The sequence below is a fragment of the Rhinatrema bivittatum genome, chromosome 17, assembly GCF_901001135.1.
Source record: "Rhinatrema bivittatum chromosome 17, aRhiBiv1.1, whole genome shotgun sequence".
Taxonomy (NCBI): Eukaryota; Metazoa; Chordata; class Amphibia; order Gymnophiona; family Rhinatrematidae; genus Rhinatrema; species Rhinatrema bivittatum.
In genome coordinates, this window is record NC_042631.1 from 26,101,868 (window position 1) to 26,123,510 (window position 21,643).

General features: G+C 40.4%; 1 protein-coding gene across 1 annotated transcript in view; it reads right to left on the reverse strand.

The window, feature by feature from the left end:
• PLEKHA7 (pleckstrin homology domain containing A7) overlaps positions 1 to 21,643 on the reverse strand; it is a 403,482-nt gene that overhangs the window by 33,149 nt on the left and 348,690 nt on the right. The window contains exons 24-28 of the mRNA XM_029583091.1: positions 9,223 to 9,291; positions 8,989 to 9,069; positions 8,027 to 8,176; positions 6,765 to 6,866; positions 1,514 to 1,622 (exon numbers count right to left, since the gene is read on the reverse strand). Coding sequence (XP_029438951.1) covers positions 1,514 to 1,622; positions 6,765 to 6,866; positions 8,027 to 8,176; positions 8,989 to 9,069; positions 9,223 to 9,291 — 511 coding nt within the window. The remainder of the gene's footprint in view (positions 1 to 1,513; positions 1,623 to 6,764; positions 6,867 to 8,026; positions 8,177 to 8,988; positions 9,070 to 9,222; positions 9,292 to 21,643) is intronic.

The window sequence follows — 21,643 nt, forward strand, 5'->3', positions numbered from 1 at the left end:
ATGCTGTGAGATTTTTGGAATTTCCCCGACAGATCACCTTTGGGGAACTGGCTTCACACAATTTGACATGTTCTATGCAATGGAGAAATTCAAGTCACCCTGACTGCACTGTGGCCTGGGGTCTTTTGCTGCCAGATGCTCAGCCATATGCCCGAAGCTCAGGTCACCGGTATCTTTCTGTACTAAAAAGACACCCCAAAGCATTCATGCGAGTGAATCTCTTAGATCCAACAGGGCATGCTTTCAACTTGCAGAAAGGAAAGTACCACTGGATCACTCCGCTTTTATAAAAACTGCCTATTTTTAAAACTCCATGCAAGACTACAAGCTGCTTCCCCCCCCCCCCCCCACCCCCCACACCCCCAAAGGGAATTTTCCCAGCGGAGCTTCTCTTAACAAAGCTAGGGCCCAACGGAGTTTGCAGCTGTAAAGCCCCCTCTGGGAGACACAGGCAGGAGGTTAAAAATAAATTCTCCATGCATGCATAGTTTGCTGGGCCTTCTCTGACACCACGCCCAGTCGATCCCCTTTCCCCTGCAGGGAAAAGTGCATTCGCTGTTCTTTTGTGTGTGTGTGGGGGGGGGAATCAAATTTCCAAAGGGGCCATTTCTGCAGGTAAACACTTGTTTGATCGCAGAAAATCCCTTCCAAAACTGCTCCTTACATCTTGCACATTGTAAGATCGATGCAATTTATTTATTTATTTAAGAACTTTTCTATGCCGGTATTTGAGGGTACATCATATCGGTTTACAGATAACTTAACGTATTCCAATAATCAAGGGTGGGGGAGCGGGGGGACGAAGAAAGAACAACAAATTGGATTACAGATAATTTAACGTGTTTACAATGACCAAGAGTAGGGGAGGCAAGGGAGCGAGGGGGAACCTGAAATGAACATAGAAATTAGCGGGAAGGGGAGGGAGGGGTACTAAAATACACAGGGGAGGAGGGGAACGGACTGTCGGAGTGGGGGGGGCGCAAAGCCATATTCAGGCGAGAAGTGGCTTAACTTGTACATAAATGCAGGAAGGAGCAGGGGTAACAGGGAAAGGAAAATACTGAGATGCGGGGTGTAAGAAATATTGAGATACAAGACATCATCCTCTGTTGGTTCAAGAAGGGAATCTCTAGAAGTTGGAAAATAGTAGTAGCTAGATCTCAAATATGCAAAGTGCAAAAATTTGCGAGCCTGATGTGCATTCACAGAAGTATAAGGGTTGTTTTGTTTGTTTTTTTAATGGATGCACCTCCTCCTATTCTGAATGCAAATTAAAATGTCAAACCTGACTGATGCCGGGGGCATGGCATGTGCCTAAAGGATCCATGGGCTTAGTGATTACAATAATTTAATCTCTTGTTATTTTATTACTAAGGAAACGAACAATGAAAATCTGATTTAAACAGCAAGAGAGAAGAAGTTCCACAAGCAAAGTAAAAGCACATGAATATTGATAGCATTACCTATCATATTTCCAGCTCCATCAAAGACTAAACGTATCCATTTCACGTACCTGGATTCTTCATAGATTCTATTATTACTTTGTAGTTTGCTTTATTTGCACTTAAGCCAGCTGTAACGTCTTCAATTCTCCACAAATCCTTCTGCAGCTGTGTTTTCTCCTAAGGTTTAACAATGCAATAAACACACACAAAAAAAAATATTCTAAGTCCATGAACTGCAAATATTTATTAAACAATAAGGAAGAGGAATTAGAGGAATTTGCCAGGCCATTTCAACCAGCATCAGGTGCTTGTACAATGGCCCGGCAAATTCCAAGGTGGCACCGCGAGAACCTGCACAGCGTGGCGGCTCCAGCTATAAACAGCAGTGGCTGGGCTGCGGCATACCGTAACCATGGTTAAAACCTGACCGTAAATGAGCATAGGGAAGCCAGATATCTTTGGACAACAGCCTCACTAATTTTGGAGACAAGGTGGATTATTGCAAAACCTGATAAGACGCTTGGGTTTTGGATTAAGAATTGCTCCTGTAAGAATCAGAGGAAGACATCAAGGCTTGAAATGGCCTGCTAAGTGGTACTGGTGGAAGCCAACACGGTGCAGATTTTGGAAATGCTGGGGATGGATGCAGAAGGTGGTGGTGGTGGTTTGAGAGGTGAGGTAGATGACATTTTGTTTGGAGGAGGGGCAAGGGGACCTGGTATGCATGTGGACATTTGTATGCTCATCCGCCCAACATGGTAGAAAAATCTCAACTGGGCAGACAGGACAGGCCCATCATTTACTATGCTTCATGATAGGAAAACCAGACAAAACAAAGGGGAGGGCAATTTTGATAGGGCTGCAATCCGCACACGATGCCTGTAAAAGTACCCACATACTTTACAACTGTAATGAAGCAATGCAATGTATACACCAAGAAAAGTATGCAATGGTGATTTGAAAATCTGATTACCTTAGATACTTTCCCTCCCTTGAACCCACCCTGCCTACAATTTTACCCTCAGTGGGAGCAGGGAGGGAGAATAATCCAACCACTTTTACTCACATAAAAATCTTTTGATATTACCCACTGAATGACTCAAGAACCTGACAAGTGCTGTAACAGCCAGACACAGCACGACCCATAGCACACTCAACTGTAGAGGAAGAAATAACTAGGCATACCTAGTTATTTTACAATATGGATATTTTTGTTTTATTTTTAAATGATGTGATATGCAAGTTAGTTTCAGAGCTGATTTTTCTGGGCTTACTGATTTCCCGTAGGAAGGTGATCTTCCTCTACAGTTGAGTGTGCCTGAATTTACTTCCCCACTGGTAGCTGGTCTTTAAGGAACATCATTCTAGTAATCACATGCTTTGTTAAAGTGGGTCGAAAAGAACATGTGGTGAATACCAGATGGAAACGGAAATGCCTACCTAATTAAAATACTGTTCTCTTTGTTATATTCGGGGGTAATAATTTTTAGACTCACCATTTATCTGCAAAAGTCTGCAGATAAAAACTGCACTAATTTTCAAAAACTTATGTGCATAACCTTCATGTTGAAAATTGCCCAAGGAAAAAAAAAAAGTTACCTGCACACATTTGCACCTGCTCTTTTGTGCAGGTAATTTTTCATGCAAAAGTATGCGAATATTTGTGAATTCTTCAGAAGTTTGCACATGGTTCCAAACCCTGTCCCCAAGAACCCCTCCCCCCCACACACACAAACACACCAGGTAAAAGTGCATGCATCCATGCTTTTATCCACAGATAGGGGTGGACAAGTATTAAAAAAAAAAGACGATTCACCCACAGAAATTATCCCCTTGAACTACAGTTAATGAAGTTATCATACTAGGCAATGAAGGCAGCACAATGTAATGATATTAATGGTTTGATGTAGGCACCACTTGCTCAAGACCCCTACCTAAAAACTACAGAGAAGAGAGATTTATTTTCCGTGACTTAAATTAGCAGGTGTAAAAGTGTGCGTGCATGTTTGATGACGTATACGTATACTCCACTTATAAAATACATAAATGTGCGTGCACTTCGGAAACTCCATCCCCGAACGTGCTTGAAATGCCCTCTTTGTACGTGTGCACTTTTCCCGTACGGCAGCGATAGCGAGGGCATATTCCCGCTCTTCTGAAAACTCACTTAACCATGCACAGAAGTGTGTATATATGCTGATTCTGCATGCACAACCCCCACGTGTCTTTAAAAAAAATTGCCCCCAAAATGTTAACTTCAACATGAAAAATAATTTCGGTAGCATCAGTGGACCAGAAAGTTGTATATATGCAGACATGTTTCTTCAATCCCGTTCTATTCCCAGAAGCATGCTGAGGCGTGCGATTCTAGCGATGCCCTTAGCATGACAGATCTAGATACATACGTCTGCTGTTTATGGACTTATTTGGCCACCTTAGAACAAACATACTTATTGAAAACCATACCAATGGTGAAAATACTGGTCAGAAACAGACATAAGAGATAAATCACCCTCCTCCACTTTCTTATTAGAGTGACATAAAAAAGTGATAAATATACCCACACAACAAAGGTTTAATCAGTATGACATGAACACTGACAAATTTCATTTAATTCCTGTGCACCCATTCTCTTATCATGAAAGAGGCCATTAATCACACAGCTACGGGAAAGCGTCAGCAGAACTAGCACCCTTTATTTTTTTGGTCTGGTTGCTTCCTCATAAGAACATAAGAAGTTGCCATACTGGGTCAGACCGAGGGTACACAAAAGCCCAGCATCCTGTTTCCAACAGTACCCAATCCAGGTTATAAGTACCTGGGGCAAGTACCCAAACATTAAATAGATTCCATACTACTAAAGCTAATAATAAGCAGTGGCTATTCCCTAAGTCAACTTAATTAATTGCAGTTTATGGACCTCTCCTCCGGGAACTTATCCACACCTTTTTTAAACCCAGCTACACTAACTACACTAACCACATCCTCTGGCAATGAATTCCAGAACTTATTGGCGCATTGAGTGAAAAGGAATTTTCTCCCATTTGCTTTAAATGCGCTACCTCCTAATTCATGGAGTGCCCCCTAGTCCTTGTATTATATGAAAGAGTAAATATCTAATTCGCATTTACCTGTTCAAGTCCTTTCATGATTTTATAGACTTCTATCATATCCCTCACCTCAGTTGTCTCTTCTCCATGCAGAACAGTCCTAACCTCTTTAGCGTTTCCCCAGAGAGGAGCCGTTCTGCCCCCCTTACAATTGTGGTCGCTACTCTCTGTATCTTCTCAATTGCACATAGTATTCAATGAGTGGTCTCACCATGGAGCAATACAGAGGCACACATGCTTCTTGGGGAATATGCAGCTACCCAGGGTTCTCTCCCTACTTTAAACCCCCTCCCATCTAGCCCAATTGTTGCAAAAGCAGAACTTAGACCTAGAATAACTGTTTCCTCTGCAATTGGGTACATGTGTGCTTTTAGCAGTGAGTAGGTGTCATCATTGCACGATGGCTAGGACTCCAACTCCTTGAAAAGGTTGTAAATGCTGCCTCTTTAGCATCTCCAGCCAGCCCAAGGAGCAGAAGTTGAGCTCAGGAATAAAACCTGGGTCTCTACATAACAGCACACAGGACAGCAGCTGCGTCATTGATGAAAAACACATGAACTGCTTTTCATGTTTTTCATGCCACTCCCTGTAGTTAAAATTGTTGATATTCTTGGTATTTCATTCACTGCCACACGTGTGTGTTGCAACAGCATGATGCATCAATCATTATGCAAAATTCTCATGGTGCTGAATCTGTGCGGCAGCTCACCTCATGAATATGTCCATGAAGTTGACTAAATCTTTTGAGGGGCAAGTGGAGTTTTTCACTACTGGATTACACTGAAGATTTGAGGAAGACCTGGCCTTGTGGGCTACTGATATACAAAGAATATAATCATTACCCCCCCCAAAAAAAAAAAATCCCAGTCTCACACCCACCAACCTCAACCCATCCACCCTCCCCTTTAATCTTAATTCCCCACGCTCCTGCCCACCAGCCAGCAATCTCATTCCCTCCAGCCAACCTCACAACCTCCTCTTCCTATAATCATACGTCCCTGTTCATACCCTCTGCTCATTTATTTGAAGGAACCATCCGACAGTCACAGCACCATGGTTACAGGAATGTAGTGTACATGTATTCATTGTTTTCATGAGTGCCCACTTTCTCCTCTTCCTCCCCACAAAAGCAAACAAATAATAAGATTGGGGGCTTAAAGGTACCATAATAAAACGTGTCAGTGAGGTCAGTAACTGGATAAATTACTGTTGTGGGTGGAACCATAGCAAGACTGGGAACAATAGGAAAGAAAGGAATCACATACTCATTAACCCTACACAAATCCTGAGAGTAAGGTGCCACTTGCCATTGGGTTTGGGCACAGGTCAAATGGGGGCATTATAATTACTGTGGGTTTGAATTAAAAACCCTTGTTACTGTGCAAGGCAAAGCAGGAGCAAATGTCTCGTATTTTTATAGTTGCAAGGGGTTTATATAGGTCACCACCTCTAAAACATACTGGTTCATGCTGATTTTTATCTGAAATATGCTGAACACTGTCTTCTTGTAAGATGAACTTGGTACCAGGATGACTAGGAATGTGCAATTGTTTTTCCTGAATTAGGCAATGTCAACGGAAAGGTTCGAGAGAACCGAAAAACGATTTAATTTTTTCCGAAATTTTGGAAAAAATTCATTTTTGAGTTAGTGCGCACTAACCCAAAAATCGGGCCCCCCCAAAAAACCCCAAACCACGAGAAAAACGAAATTCCTGTGGGGGCCCCCCTGAAATGAAGCCCGACACAAAATTTTTATCCGAAGCACATCTCTAAGGATGACAAGCATTTATTGACTTTTGACATTTCTGCAATTCCTGAGAACATACAGTTGTTGCATTCCACAATATCTGCAGTTTCTGGTTGATTATAGAAAGTTCTTTATTTTACAGCTGGGGCTTTCTATTCAGCCATTAATGTGCGTGTAATAAAAATCAAAACATATACATATATTCACAAGAGCCCCATTTCTTATCTGATCTACTGAATAAAAATTTTTCCTCTTCTAGCTGTCGATATTAAGCATTTCTTCAAGCCCACAACATCCTCACTGTGAGGCAGTAGACCCACTATTAATACATAAGCAGTCATCTTATCTATGACAGCGCTAAAGAAATTGTTTTGTTCCTTTGTCCACTGATTTTACTAATTTTAGATGACTTTTGAGCTTTTTTTTTAAACTTTATCAGTGTCATGTACAGATGAAACTAACCTGAGACAAATAGGATCTGCTCATTTCTTCTTGTAAAGCTTGTTTTAACTGATTGACATCATTTTCCAGTTTCCTGTATTCATTCCAGGCATTCTCCATTTCCTGTAGACAACAGAACCAAATCATGCTTCTGTTTACCAACAAGCTTGCAGTAAGTGGAGTAGCAGCATAGTGGTTAGAGCAATGGGCTACGACCCAGGATTCAAATCCCATTGTCACTCCTTGTGACCTTGATTAAGTCACTTTACCCTCTGTTGCCTCAGGTACAAAATTAGATTATAAGCCCTGTGAGGATAGGGAAATACCTATAGTACCTGAATATAATCCGCTTTGATGTTCACTTTGAAGTGCTTAAAAGCGGAATGTAAAAATTTTAATAAATAAATAAGCCTTGTAGAGAATCAGGAGAAGGAATAAAATCAAAAGCAAACAACCCCCCCACCCCCCCCCACCTGCCTCTCCTATCCCATGAACACATCCAATAATTCTGAATCATTAATACTACCAGGAAGAGAATTATTTTCAACCTAATTAAAATATCTCCATTGTAAGTAACTTCCTTCAAGTGACATTTCTCTCTTTATTGGGTCTTTTTTTTTTTTTGCGTATCAGATAAACTGCCACACTGATTAGGATGTCCCATCAATTTAATATTTTACTTACATTAATATATGAATATACAGACATAAAAGGGGTAATTTCCAAAGCCATTTACGCATATAAAATATGGAATTATGCACGTAAATGGCTTGTTATAAAATTGCTTGAGGTTTGTATACATAAAAGTATGTGCGCAACCTGATTTTTCATAAACTTTTATGAACAAAGAAGGTAGGTGCTCTGGGGAAATAGTGAAATTGGAGCAGAACTGGGAATTGTGTGCACACTTTTGATTGTAAAAGGCATGCACATAAATTATACTCTACAAAGAGCAGGCATAATTTTACGTGAGTCTGTGCGTGTTCTTATAATTTTCAAAGCAGATTTATGTGTATAAATCCACTCTGAAAACCAACTCATATGCCTGTCGACTTTCTTATGAGGACCTGTTTGAAAATTGTTTTAATTGTAACCCACCCTGAAAATTTTTTATTTTTTTTTAAGAGGGGGTGGAATTTAATTCTTATAAATAAATAAAATACTAAATAAGCCCCAACAGGAATTCAATGAAAAAGCCTGTATACACAAAGCAGGAAAACACAATAGTAATTTTAGACAGCATGTGAAGTTTCATTAAAAGTATTTATTCACTAGATACGTACAGTTGATACTTTGGATATTTCGGCTCGAATCTGGACAAGGTCCTCTTGCAATAGCCTCTGCTGGCAAGAAATGTTTTCGACATGCTGTGGCTGATTGCTGTACTGTTCCATTTGTCTGTGCAGAACCTCTAAAACGGACTCCAGTTTGTCCTGTACATGAAAGTGGAAAGAAAGAGTGCAGATCTGAATGTACTTAATTTTACATTCCTTTCCTAGCAAAGTGTGCTTCTGAAGTTCAACAAAAAAAAATCAAGCAGGTAAAGGAAAAAGAAAAAAAAAAGTGCACGCTGCCTCTAATGCAATCAGGGCAAATAGTTACATTTAATGCACACTTTAGACTCATGAACATATGAAAACAAAAGATGATGCCATGTAGTTAAACACACCACAAATAATGAAACTCCAAACTGAAAGAGAGACTGTCATGCATTTAAAAAAAAATATTATTATAAATGACCTATTTAATTATTTGCCACAAAAGACTGTGATTTTGGACAAGATCAGCTTTAAATATATGTACTTTCCCACAGATTAATATGATTCTCGCAAACTGATTCCAAAGGTACAGCAAGCACAGTAATTCGGCTTCCAACGCCACCACGGAAATGCAGTGGGCACGTGGAGCTGTACGGATGTCACTGTATGAACCGCATGCGTTCAAGTAACATCACAAGTTAAGCCCCCACTATTGCAGTACTATACTGCAAAACAAATTAAAACATTTCCAAAACCACAGCCTTCTTCTGCAAGTGATTACAGCATTCATTAAAGAATATTTTCTCATATACAATCTTTGATAGCAGAGAGTCAGATATAAAAGACTCCTGGGGCTTCATCGTAGGCTTGCATAAGACAGCTCAGAATACTGAACCTGTGTGATTGTACTGAAATTCTTCCTTCTCGGAAATATTTGTCAGAAAGACATTTTAGTCATGTAAACATTTTTCTGTTATTAGATTTACTTTATTGTCCTTGAGTGCTCTTATTTTCTCTTCCAAGCCATGCAGAATTCTGTCCTGTTCACAGAGTATGCTTAGTTTGACCTACAAAAAAACAAAGAAACACATTTCTGTCACTTTAAGGAAGAAAGTCGATCATTTAACCACAGAAAAATGTCCTATTTTTATTAAAGATCAAAACATTGAGGGCAATATAAACTGGGAATGAAGCGGGCTGATGAAGGGAAAGCTACTCACGTCAACATCACTTTCTGCGATTCTCACAGGTTTAGCTGTTCGGCCTTTCAGACCTTCTTGCCCAGTAACCTGGCGAGTAAAGAAGGATTCATTAAAAAGCAGGTCACAGCTATGAACAAGCATCGCCCATTATTACTGTGCAGCTTTGATGGGTACTGCAGGATTGAAAATTTGAACATGATGATTTATAGTGCCATGGAAAATTGTACTTGCAAAGAATAAACACCAAAGCATAAGCATAAAAGTTTGTAATGAACACTGCTGTCGTTACGCCTAGAAAACACTGCAGTATTTATAATGAGAAGTGCAACATTTCTGTCAAATGTTAGTTTACAGAGATTTCCATTAAATGGAGAACTGCGGTAGGCATGGAAACTTACGTGCTTATCTAACCTGGATGGTAGAGGACCAGCAAGGAAAACCAAATAAGCTCTCTTAGAAAAGGTTGGTAGCTGGGATATATCCTTAGCAGTGTAGACTGGATTGGCCAATCTACCATCATCTATGTTACTGTGTAGCATATGCCAATGCACATTCCTCGTGAACCAATTGTATGCGTGCAGATTTTCAGTGTAATCCAACAGAAGCTTTTCACTCAGGAAATTGCTGCCCAAGTTGTATTATTCTTTATCTACTGAACAGCAATGTGCCAAAATTTAACTCTTTCTTCCTCAGTGGTAGGCACTATTGATGAACTCTATTCCAAAAGTGCCTTGTGATACGGTGCTGCACATGAGCGCCCCTTCACTTTGTGGTGGGTGCTCTAATTATTTTGACATCCCTTGATGCAATGTCTGACATCTTTAACCTCACATCTGGACAGAATGCTGAGGCAAGGCTGCCTCCAGAGTTGTTATCCGTGCCCTTTGGCATACAGGCAGAATTTAGTAAACAAATTATGCAGGCTGTGAATACCACTGTTAACACCCAGTTTTTTCCTTTAAACATAAAGCTGGTCACCTGTGCAACACAGCTATTCTTCACTAGGATAGTAATAAAGCAGAATTTCAAGCTTCAAGGAAAACCAGCACCAGATAAAATCAGTCTGTAATCATAGCAGCACCTTAGATGATGGCAGAAAAAGACCACCGCACCCATCCAGTCTGTCCACGGCACTAAGGATATATCCCAGCTGTTAAGAGCATCAATAGTTGTAAATTATCACTCCTTATCCAAGAGAGGGCATAAAGGAGGAAAATGATAAAAAGTATTATCTTTGGCAGATGAGCATACACAATCCCCTATTTAGTTCATACTCAGTATCCCTCCCTTCTCATGTGTTAACCCCAGAGAGGTCACTATTCAAAGGGACTGTCTGGGTCGTTTTTGGAGTTACCCAAGACTTGCATAGTTCCCCTCGCCACCCAGCTATATTTTGTCCGGCAGCTTGTTACCTGCCCAGAATTTAGTCAGGTGCAGAGCGGCAGCAACGGGGGCATTCCCAAGGCACGGTTTCACTTTGTCTGATATAACCGATATAACTGTGGTAAGCCAATTGCTGACTTAAAGTTATCCAGATAAAGCAGAGAAAGAAAAACCAAACCAGCAAGCCAGTGGCACTCCAATCCTCCCTTCCTTCTCACTCAGAAGAAAAAAAAAATAAAGCAAGGGGCCTAGCAAAGTCGAACTCTGGACCCTCCTACTTTTTAATTTTTATTTAGCAGGTGGGAAGGAGGGTAGATTGGGGCACTGCTGGTCTGCTACTTTCTTTTCTCAACATTCAAAGCCCAGTGAGTGGCGAGGATACCCGGATAACGTTATCTGAGTACATTCAGTGGCATGTTTACTTGGATAAATGCTGCGGTGCCAAATATCTGGATCAAGTTATCCGGGTAACTTTGAGCTCACGGGGCTTTTGAATATGGACCTCAAAACTTGCTAATCGCCTAAATACCGTAGCTGCCAATACTAGCATGGCTGTTGCCTTGTAAGTCCCAATGAACTTTCCAGAATGTAGCCTGGCCACACCTATCTGGCTGGTCTTCAAGGAGCTGCAGCCTACGGATAACCCAGCTACCTCCATGGTCTGCAGTGTTGCAAGGTAAGGCTTCCATTCTCTTTTCACTTTCTTTTGTTTTTTGGGGTTTGTTTGTTTTTTTACAACTAAAGATCTTATGTGCTTATTCCATGCCTTCTTGAAACTTGGTATTGTTTTAGCCTCTACCACCTACATCAAGAGGACATTCCACGCATCCACCATCTTTTCTGTGAGAAAAAAAAAAATTCCTAAAGGTGCTCCTCTTGGAACCTCATATATCATGAACCTCATATATCATGAACCCTTGTTCTAGAACTTCCTATCCACTGAAAAAGGTTTACTTCTTGTGCCCAACCCTCTCCTGGAGGCACACCCAACCAGTCAAGCCCCCCAAGATTGTCTCAAGAAATGTACATGAGACAGATTTGCATACCCTGATCTTCAATTCATGCAAATCTCTCTCATACATACTATGGATATCCTGAAAACCCAACTGGTTACCCTTCAGACTAGGAATGTACATTCATTTGAAATGACAGATACTATCAGCAATATTGTCTATGTCATTTCATTTCATTTTTTAAGTGAAATGATGGAAAATAAACCTACAAATTTTTTTTTGGGGGGGGATTCTATCATATTTTGTACACACTATTTGAAAACAGTGTACACAGGTATCTAAGATAAACAGCATAGCCTGGGAGTCCCCAAACTTCCCCTGTCATACACCCCAGCTGTCCCTGGAGGCAATCGTTTCTGCAGAAAAAGGAACCCTCCCCATTACAGACCCTGCTCCCAACTTCCAGTCCTTCCCCTTTGTTAAAAAATATCCACCCCATGGAGCTGGCCTGTCCCCCATGCCCCCCACCCTCGGACTCACTGAATTGTGCCTGATAGTGACACTCTGCTCCCAGACCCAGCAGCCACCATTTTTTAAAATGGCAATGCCTGCCCTTTGCTCCTATCATGTCACAGGAGCTATTGGTGCCTTTGGGTAGCCCTTCTTACATGATAAAGGCCAAGGGCTGGCTGGCACCAATTACTTGTGTGCCTAGTTGGACTCACCAGTTCACTTAGTCTTTCTCCATTCCACCTAGAACCTCTAAGCACTTCACCCAGGCATCCCACCCAAAAACCACAGACAAAAGACAAGTCAGATGTCTATTGTGCGAGTCAATTAGCAGGTGTAAAGGTGTTGAGGCAAGATTGGTAATATAATGTATGTATGTACACCTCTTACAATTCAGCAACTTGCACACGTACTTCTGAATCCCGCCTTGAACACCCTTAAAATGCCAATTGTTTCCCCTTAAAAATTTACACACGATATTGCAAGTTTGTGCTTACTCTCGCATACATGAAATTTTTATGTGCACAACCCCCACATAATTCCTTGAAAATTCACCTGCGAGTGTGCAAACTGCAAGTTCTTTCCATTGTCAAGATGTCTTACAATATATTAATACACAAGCCAGCTGCTAAGATATAGTTTGGCTTATGAGCTCTGTCACCATCGAACTAGGTCTCATAAGCTCATTGACAAAACAGCATTTTAAGTTTTATTCTGGCTCGTTGTTTTTTTAAACATCGGTATGTATGAAACGTGCACTGTAGCACTGGTTAACATTCTAGTCCTTGAGGCCCACTCAGTGGATTTGGTTTGCAGTATATCCATAAGTAGTATGCATAAGGAGAACAATTTTATCAATTTACCCAGGTACACACAATTTGGCTTAAAGTATGCATGGGAGTTCTATAATGTGCATGCTTCTAGCCAGATTGATAGGAGGTATTTCCAGCAAATTGTTTAGGGGGGGAGGGTTGAATCATTTGTTTTTATGAAACATTTATTGTCTTTTATTGTATAAGATTGTTGTATATTATTTTGCATTTATCCACTTTGAAAAGACTGTGTCCTCGAAAAGGCAGAAATTGTAACAAATTAACAAATTTGGATTTTCCAATCTATGCTTCACTGCTCTCCAGCAAAAGTCTTCAAAATCCATGGGCACTTTGACCCTGCAGGCAGTTGCCAAAGGGAATGTACAAACACACCTTGCACCTGGGAAGGCTTTTTAAAAACTGCTCCCACAATTTACTTGCATCCTTTGGCTGACTTTTGCACATAGGCATATTCAATCGTCGTCAAGTGTCGCCTCCGATACCAAGGCTGTCAACAAGGGTGCACTACGTCTCCTTCCACGATCAGCTTTCCTCTTTACTTTGTCCATGTTTCCAGATCTTGAATGTTTACAATGTCATCACCCAAGGCTGCTTTCCATTTCCCTCTGTCGCTTTTTTTTGTTTTTGCTCTGGAGCACTAAATTTGCTCATTTGCCATGAAAAACTCAGAGTACATGACCAGCAAATCTCTTTTTCACCAAATTTTCCACCTCTCTTTCCCTCATGTACATTTTCATCTCACGTCAACTCTTTCCGGCTAATCTCCAGGATTCTTTTGAAGCACATTTCAATTGCTGTATTTTCTTTAGAATCTTTTTGCTATCTGTAATGTTCCACTTCCGTATTCTACCCCATCAGAAGATATATACATTAGTTAGCCTTTATTTATTTATTTTCATCTTTACTGAATCCTTTACAATCTGAAAAATTATTTTTAGCTTTCCCAATGCTCCTTTCTACTTCTGTTACATATTTTCCATCTTCAGTGATTCAACTACCGAAAGTTATATTCTTTGATTTGTTCCAGCTTCATCTGCTATTTAGATGCCCAGTTCCTCAGTCTGGCAATGCCCCTCTGCAGTTTCTCACCGTGTACTCCTATTTTAATTACTTTGAATAATTTTGTGTTATCTGCAAATTCGATCACTTCACTCATTGTTCCCTTTTACAGATCATTTATGTAAATGTTAAACAGGACTGGCCCCAGTATAGCTTCCTGGGGCTTGCAACTATTGAGCTCTCTCCCTTGGAAAAACTGACCATTTAGCGCTGCTCTCTGTTTCCTTTTAACCCGGGTTAAAAGGAAACAGTAGGCCAGGCCTCCTATGCTACGACTTTTCATTTGCTTGAGGACTTTCTTATGAGGGATTTAATCAAATGCCTTCCAAAAATCCAGATACACTGTAATCAATAAGGTCTCCCCTTACCTACATGTTTATTCATACCTTCAAAAATTTCTAATAAATCATTAACATCAAAAGGAGCAAGTGCTGCTCTCCACAATCAATATTTAAGTCACCACGGAGATGCAGGAAAATTAAATCAGTCCCGAAGCATCCAAACTTTAAATATGCAAATATTTTTATTCATCAAGTCAGCAACTCCATTGCTCAAAAGGTACAGAATTTATTCGACACAGGGTCCCCCGACACGGACCCGTGTTTCGCCAAACGCGGCTGCGTCGGGGGGGGACAGTAAATTCTTTGTGGCATTCAAACTTTAAATTTCAGCGTCTTAGATGGCATTTTCGGCAAGGAGAGCTGAAATTTAAAGTTTGAATGCCACAAAGAATTTACTGTTCCCCCCCGACGCAGCTGCGTTTGGCGAAACACGGGTCCGTGTCGGGGGACCCTGTGTCGAATAAATTCTGTACCTTTTGAGCAATGGAGTTGCCGACTTGATGAATAAAAATATTTGCATATTTAAAGTTTGGATGCTTCGGGACTGATTTAATTTTCCTGCATCTCCGTAATAAATCATTAAGACATTTCCCAATCTTTGTGTATTTTATTATGTATGTATAAAATTGTAACTCGCATAGAGCCTAGGCAAGTGGGCGATTAAGAAATATGATTAAAATAAAATAACTTTCCTTTATAAATCCATGTTGGCTCTTTCTTATTAAGTAATGTCTGTCCATATGTCCAGTAAGTCTGTTCTTAAGAATACTTTATACCATTTTGCCCAACACCAATATCAGAATCAATGGACTGTAATTTCTTAGATTACCTCTGGAGTACTTTTTAAAAACTGGCATCACATTGGCCTTGCTCCAAGGCACAATGGCTGATTTTAATGATAGGCTACAGATTGCTAGTCACAGGTCTGGGTTGAATATCATCTGGTCCTGGCGATTTGTTCATCTTAGTTTGTCAAGTTGTTCTTTACACCTTTCATTTTCACAGTTATTTGCTTTAGTTCCTCTAAATCATCACCTTCAAAGGATGCTGCTGGTTTGGGCATCTCCCTAATACTGTGCTCAGTAATACCAAAACAAAGAACTCATTTAGTTATAGGACTATGGCCTTGTCCTTCCTGAGCTTCCCTTTACCCCTTAGTCATCTAGTGATCCAGCTGACTTCCTCATAGGCTTCTTGCTTTTGAAGCACTTGAAAAAAAATTAATTTTCAGTTTTTGCTTCTGGCAAGCTTCTCAGATTCTTGACCTGCCTTATTAATATTTTACATTGAACTTGCCGGTGCTTATGCCCTTTCCTATTCTTCTCATTTAATCTGCCTTCCATTTTTCAAGAGACACCTTTTATCTCTAATTGCCTTTTTCACTTCACCATTTAAACAACCTGAAAGCCTATCTTTTGGGTGAACCACAAGGACCAGGATAGGAACCTACTGTACTAGATTAAAAAATGCTGAACCATGCAAATATTCCAGGGAGGAGAATCTCGTACAGGAAATTGCTGAATTGGCCAATCTATTTGGTAGATGCCATTTCATGCATAAATTCCTTCTGTGCAAAAAATCAGTCCTCAATATTTGAATTCGTCCCAAAACAGATAAATACATTTTAAAATAAAATCACCACCATAAACAGGCAGCTATTTATTACATTAATAATGTCAGCAAATGTAACATGACTTTTATTCTGAGGGAGCACTGAAATTGGAAATGTATTGTATGGTTCAGCATGCTTTCATAGTTTCAAAATTATGTGAAGGCGTTGCTATTAAAAAACATACAGCGGACTTTCCATACACAAAAGCACATACGTGGTTCGAAGCACTGTCAGAGCAGCCACAATTACACATACAGACTCAAAATAAAAGTTCACATAAAGCCTTAGCTGCCTTTACAAAAAAAAACCAAAACAATAAAAGCACACGTGAAGCATTTGGAGCCAGATGAACAAAGCATTTTTCCCTTCCACAGAAAAGGGGAGAAATCCCTCACTGCATCTGGCTCAAGGTATTCTGCTGCTTTTTGCTGCTAAGCCATATACTGAAAGCAATGAAACGGCCACACTTTTAGGCATAAGCAGTCTTACGTTGAAGCTGGACCGTAACCCTTGGGCCGAGTACTTTAGCAAATTGTGAACCAGGTTGATCAGAGGCTCATTACATTTAATCTGTTTCAAACAAAAATTCAACATTTTTGTTATTTAAAAAGGAAAAAAAAAAGTGAACACCCTCCAGATTTCACATAACTTTGGGACTAAACGATGGCCATTCACCGGGCCACTTTAACAAGCTGCAACTCGGGCAGATGCAGGAGCTCCTTTTGGCAAGCAACACTTGAAAGACTGTACTGTGCAAAAATTAGAAAATGCATATAGCAAATTTTGCTTAAGCTGCTGCTGGTATTTTTCAAAACTCTTTAGGCAGCCCGCCTACACTTTTCCTTGCATTTCTCTCAGCAGCCAAGTTTGGAAATGAATAATATGGCACGCACAGGTAGCTAATTCATTTGCGCTACAATAGCAAAATGTGGAGGAGGAAGGGAGGTGTCAGTTGTCACTCTGTAGCTGATATGAACCAGATTCAGTGTGGGCAATGTACTGACTGACTCCAAGAAAAGTGACACAAACAATTAATGATCGTTAATTTTAAATTGGTAAATGAGGAGGACAGTGTGATGTTGTCTGGAGTATGGCACAGAAGATGAGGAGGTCACAGCTCCCTTTTAAATTCTGCTGCCACTCCTGGTTTTGATGCTGTTTTGGAATTTCTCAGGGTCCACCATTTGGATTCTGAGTCTCAGAACAATGGAGCTACGTTCTGAGTATCGATGAAGTTAAGATCATTTATTATCCTTTTTTTTTTTTTTAAATGTAAATATTTTACTTAGCAAATGACCAAAACCAGCTTCACTTCATTATGTTTTACCTCTGTTCAGATTCACAGAAGCAAAAGAATCTTTCACCTTGGACTGGGCAGGTGACCATTAATGAAACTGATCATTAATTATGTCCAACTGTTCTAGCAAAAAGTGCCGATCATACCAATTGCTTTCTTAGACCCATCTGTTTCACCAAAACACTCGGTCATAATCTGTTGGCGAGATCTGCAATTAAGGATCATTATCCAGGGTAACATAGCTAATATTTTTATCAGAATGAAATCAGATTCATAATTAATAGCTTACTGCATCTAACAAAAATATCTTCCCTGCAGGATACCTACTCTGCATGCTGTACCTGTTTTTCACTGTAAATAAAATCTACATGTTATCAAAAACAAAGCAGGTATGCAGGGAGCACATCTGAAAATACGATAAGGTACCCAATCCCATTTGATGTTGACATATTAATCTTATCTAGCATGGAGGATTCTGTGCAACAAAAAAATGTCTCAGTCACACGTCACTAGTACCTTACTCAGAAGTAACAATCAGAAACAAGTTTTCCATGCACAAGAGGAAAGCTTCTTTCAACAGAAAGTAACCTCTAGAAGAAGGGGCCATGGCATGAGGGTGAAAGGGGGTAAAACTCAGGAGTAATCTTAAGAAATATTTCTTTACAGAGAGGGTGGTGGATGCATGGAATGGGCTCCCACCAGAGGTGATGGAGACAAAAATCAGTCTCTGAATTCAAGAAAGCTTGGGATAAATAGGGGGGGGGGGGGGGCTCTGAGGAAGTGACAGGAATTGTAAAGCTAAATTAATTGGGCAGATGGGGCAGGCCAGATGGGACATACGGTCTTTTTCTGCCATCATGCTTCTATATTACAGAACATGATTACCATCAGCTAAACAAATAGAAAGAAGAGTCTAGGGAACCTGCACAGATTGGGCAGAAATAAAGAAAGCAGGATTGCAACCCTAGACCCAAATGACAAAGAGAAAAAAATAGAGGTAAAATCATAAACAGAGGCAAGGAATTCAGAAATCATATTATCCAGGCTGTTATCAACGTTTCTGGATATTTCTTTTCTTCATTTGGCACTGCTACACTAGAATTACCCTAGTTGATATGCCACAAAAAAAAAACAAAAAAACCCAGCATAACCTTTTACTTCTGGTTAATGCAATTTCTTCTTTTTTTAAATAAAAGATATCACTGCAACCCATAGTACATTACTGATTTGGCCGACTCCTGCGATGAGTCCTAAAGATGTCATCACATCTCTTAAAAACCATAAGCTGACAGATCGTTTCGGCTTACTAATGAGAAGAGGAGCAATAGTTTAAAACCCAGGTCCCTCTCCACAGATGTGGTTTCAAGCTGATATTTTCTATTGAGAACTAAAGGCAGTTGTAGGCTAGACAATTTCATGAAAGATAAAATAATCAATAGGTGAGCCTGCTGAGGCGGGGTGACTGAGAATGACCTCATAAACAGCGATGCAGACCTGGTGGACTCTGCCTTGTTTGCCATTCGAAAGAGTCCAGGGAACACAGACTTTTCATCTTGCCATCAATACCCGTTCCATTAACTCTCACCCTAATCTGGGCTGTTGGAATTTTACTGCTTGTGGTTCAAACAGACCAAATGCTTCTCCCCTAAACTGTCTTGAACAGTATTTATTTTATTTTATTTATTTAACAGTTTTTTATACCGACCTTCATAGTAAATTACCATATCGGATCGGTTTACAATTTAACAAAAGGGAAAAAACTAGAGTAACAAATTCACGTAAACGAAAGATAACAATAAGTAGGAATAAGTCAAAGTTACAATCAACAGGGGGAGAGAACTTGGAAGCTTGCAACAAGCTGGAAAGAAGATAGGCCGGTAAAAGAAATTTTACCATAGAGTGTACAAGTTAAAAACTTAAGGACAGTGCTTTAACCTGAATGTCTCAGAATCCATTTATTTTTTCTTTGAGAAATGGAGTGCCAGACCGGGTAGGAATGAAGGCCAACTAGTGACTGTCTGGTGGTTCAGGGAAGGCTTGTTGAAAGAGCCAGGTTTTAAGTCAGTATGATATCGCTGGGTATCTAGCTCTCGACTCCATTCTGAGTGCTTCCCCGGCAATGAGTCACTAAGAAGAGTTAAAAAAAGCAGACTGAATAATCCAGGAATGGCCAACTCCAGTCCTCGAGAGTCACAAACAGGACAGATTTTGAGGATATCCACAAAGAATATGCACGAGGTAGATTTGCATGCACTGATATGAATTCTGTCCAAGAAAACCTGGCCTCTTTGTGGCTCTCGAGGACTGGAGTTGGCCACCACTGGAATAGTCAAACAGGGCCCAAGTTTAGGCCTAGGCCTAAACTTGGGCCAAAAATCTGGAAACAGCTCCTGCTGCTCTTGATCTCCCGTCCTTCAGGGAACCCCCTCCCCTCACAATCCATTATCCACTTACGGGCACCGTAATCTTAAATCTTGCTCCGTTAATCAATCATGGTCCCAAATATATATCCACCAAAAGAGGCAGAGACTATGATTAATGTACTTTTTATTGGGGGGGGGGGGGAGAAGGGAGAGGGATGGCCCAGACTGGTGTGAGAGATAACAGAACAGAAATTGAAAAGAACGCACATTTCCTATTCTATTTCATCCAAATCCAAACTGTTTGATTTAAGCATAGCAGAACCTTAATGAGCGAGAATTACTGTCTCTAGTCTCTACTTTTGATCATTTGTTTTTACTTTCTATAGTATTTTGTGAAGAGATGTAACTATAAGCTGCTGCTACCTTGCATATTTCTTTTACTGGTGCTTTTTGCTATTTCTGCATAAATGGTTACTGATCTAATAGAAGAGGTAGCATTATAAAATATAACACAGAATGCAATGAGACGCTCATGGTGGTTCTTCTAAAGTTTCCAAGTCATTGAGGACAAAGTAATTGTGTTTTGATACCACAGTAGACCTTTTTACAAGACAGAACCATTTGGAAGTGGACAGTTACGAAAGTTACGGGAGCCAATGTCTCCTGGGCCTAAGTGGAGCTGTTACAATTATTCCTGCTAGCTATGTCCTTATCTTTGCTTTGGGTTTATAGGCCCAGGAGGAAAAACAGAGACAAGACTTCAGTTCTATGACTGACCAACAGCAGCAGTTACTGAAGCTTCCTTCCTTCTTTTTGTATCGACTGAGGTATCCTTGCACTTTCCTGTAGTGACAACTATCCAGAAGATTTATGGCAGGAGCTCCCACTGATGACATCACATATTTCTGACTTTGGTTTCTATTCTCCTGGGTAAGGATCAAATCTGCTTAGCCAGCGTGCCTCAATTTATCGTTTCTGCAACATGAAATGCTGACGTGCTTAATCAGTTCTATTCAACCCATGACTACTGTGGTTTTTTTCCATTATATATGTATTCCTGCTGTCTCCTTGTTTGTTTTGGTACGAGACTAATAAAGTTGTCTGACTTGATGTTGATATGTTGTTCAGTCAAGGGGATCTTGGGAAACATTAATGCTTCTTATACTGTGTGAAGTCCATCTGCTCTGGCTTACATATTTAGCAATATAAATCAGACGAGGAATGTGAAGAATCATACCTCTTTTTAATGTTGTTTAATGTTCCACCACAAGGATTTTTTTCCCCTCCAAATGTAATCGAAAAGAAAAGACAAATCAAATTATTGGCCAATTCTATAGAATCTGAGCACGGAATTCTGTCCAAGATGCCATGTTTGAGACCGAGACCCAGAAAAAAAGCACATACTGTCTTCTTGTTTCCCAAGTTAAAGATACCAGAGATGTTGTTCCTGCAGTTACAGGATAGATCTCACATTCTGGCAGCCTTTCTACTCCCATACTTGAATTAAATTTTGCTATTAGATGTGGCAACATCTTGGGACAAAGTGTGAGAATGCTCTTTTCCCAATTTAGAAACCATGAGGTCAATATTTAAAAGCTCACAAGTTATCCGTCTAAAATGGCAAATGTGGCGTATTCAGCCACTTATCCGGCTCCATTATAGCTAATGTACCTAATCCAGCTATAAATTTAGCCGGATTAAAAAAAAAAAGGGTGTTCATGGGGGTTCCAGTGAGGAGTTAAGTTATCCGGCTACGTTATCCGGCCTTGTGTGGCTGAATAACTTGCTACTCATCTGGATTATCTTTAAAAGATATCAGAGTACAGGACCCTGTGATCCGATTTCCTTCCACCCCCATCAACAAATAGCAAAGAGGCCATAACGGCCTCGCAACCCCCCACCCCCATCACCTTTTATATATATCAAATTAACGGTTCCCGCTGCTGTCCTTCTCCCCCCCCCACCCCCGGATTTGAAAGGACCGCACCCAAACCCCTCCCCTCATCATGATACACAGCACCCCCTGGACCCATAAAAGCCCTACTGGGAGCAGGGTCCGAACTTACCGTCCTCCCGGCGACGTCCAGC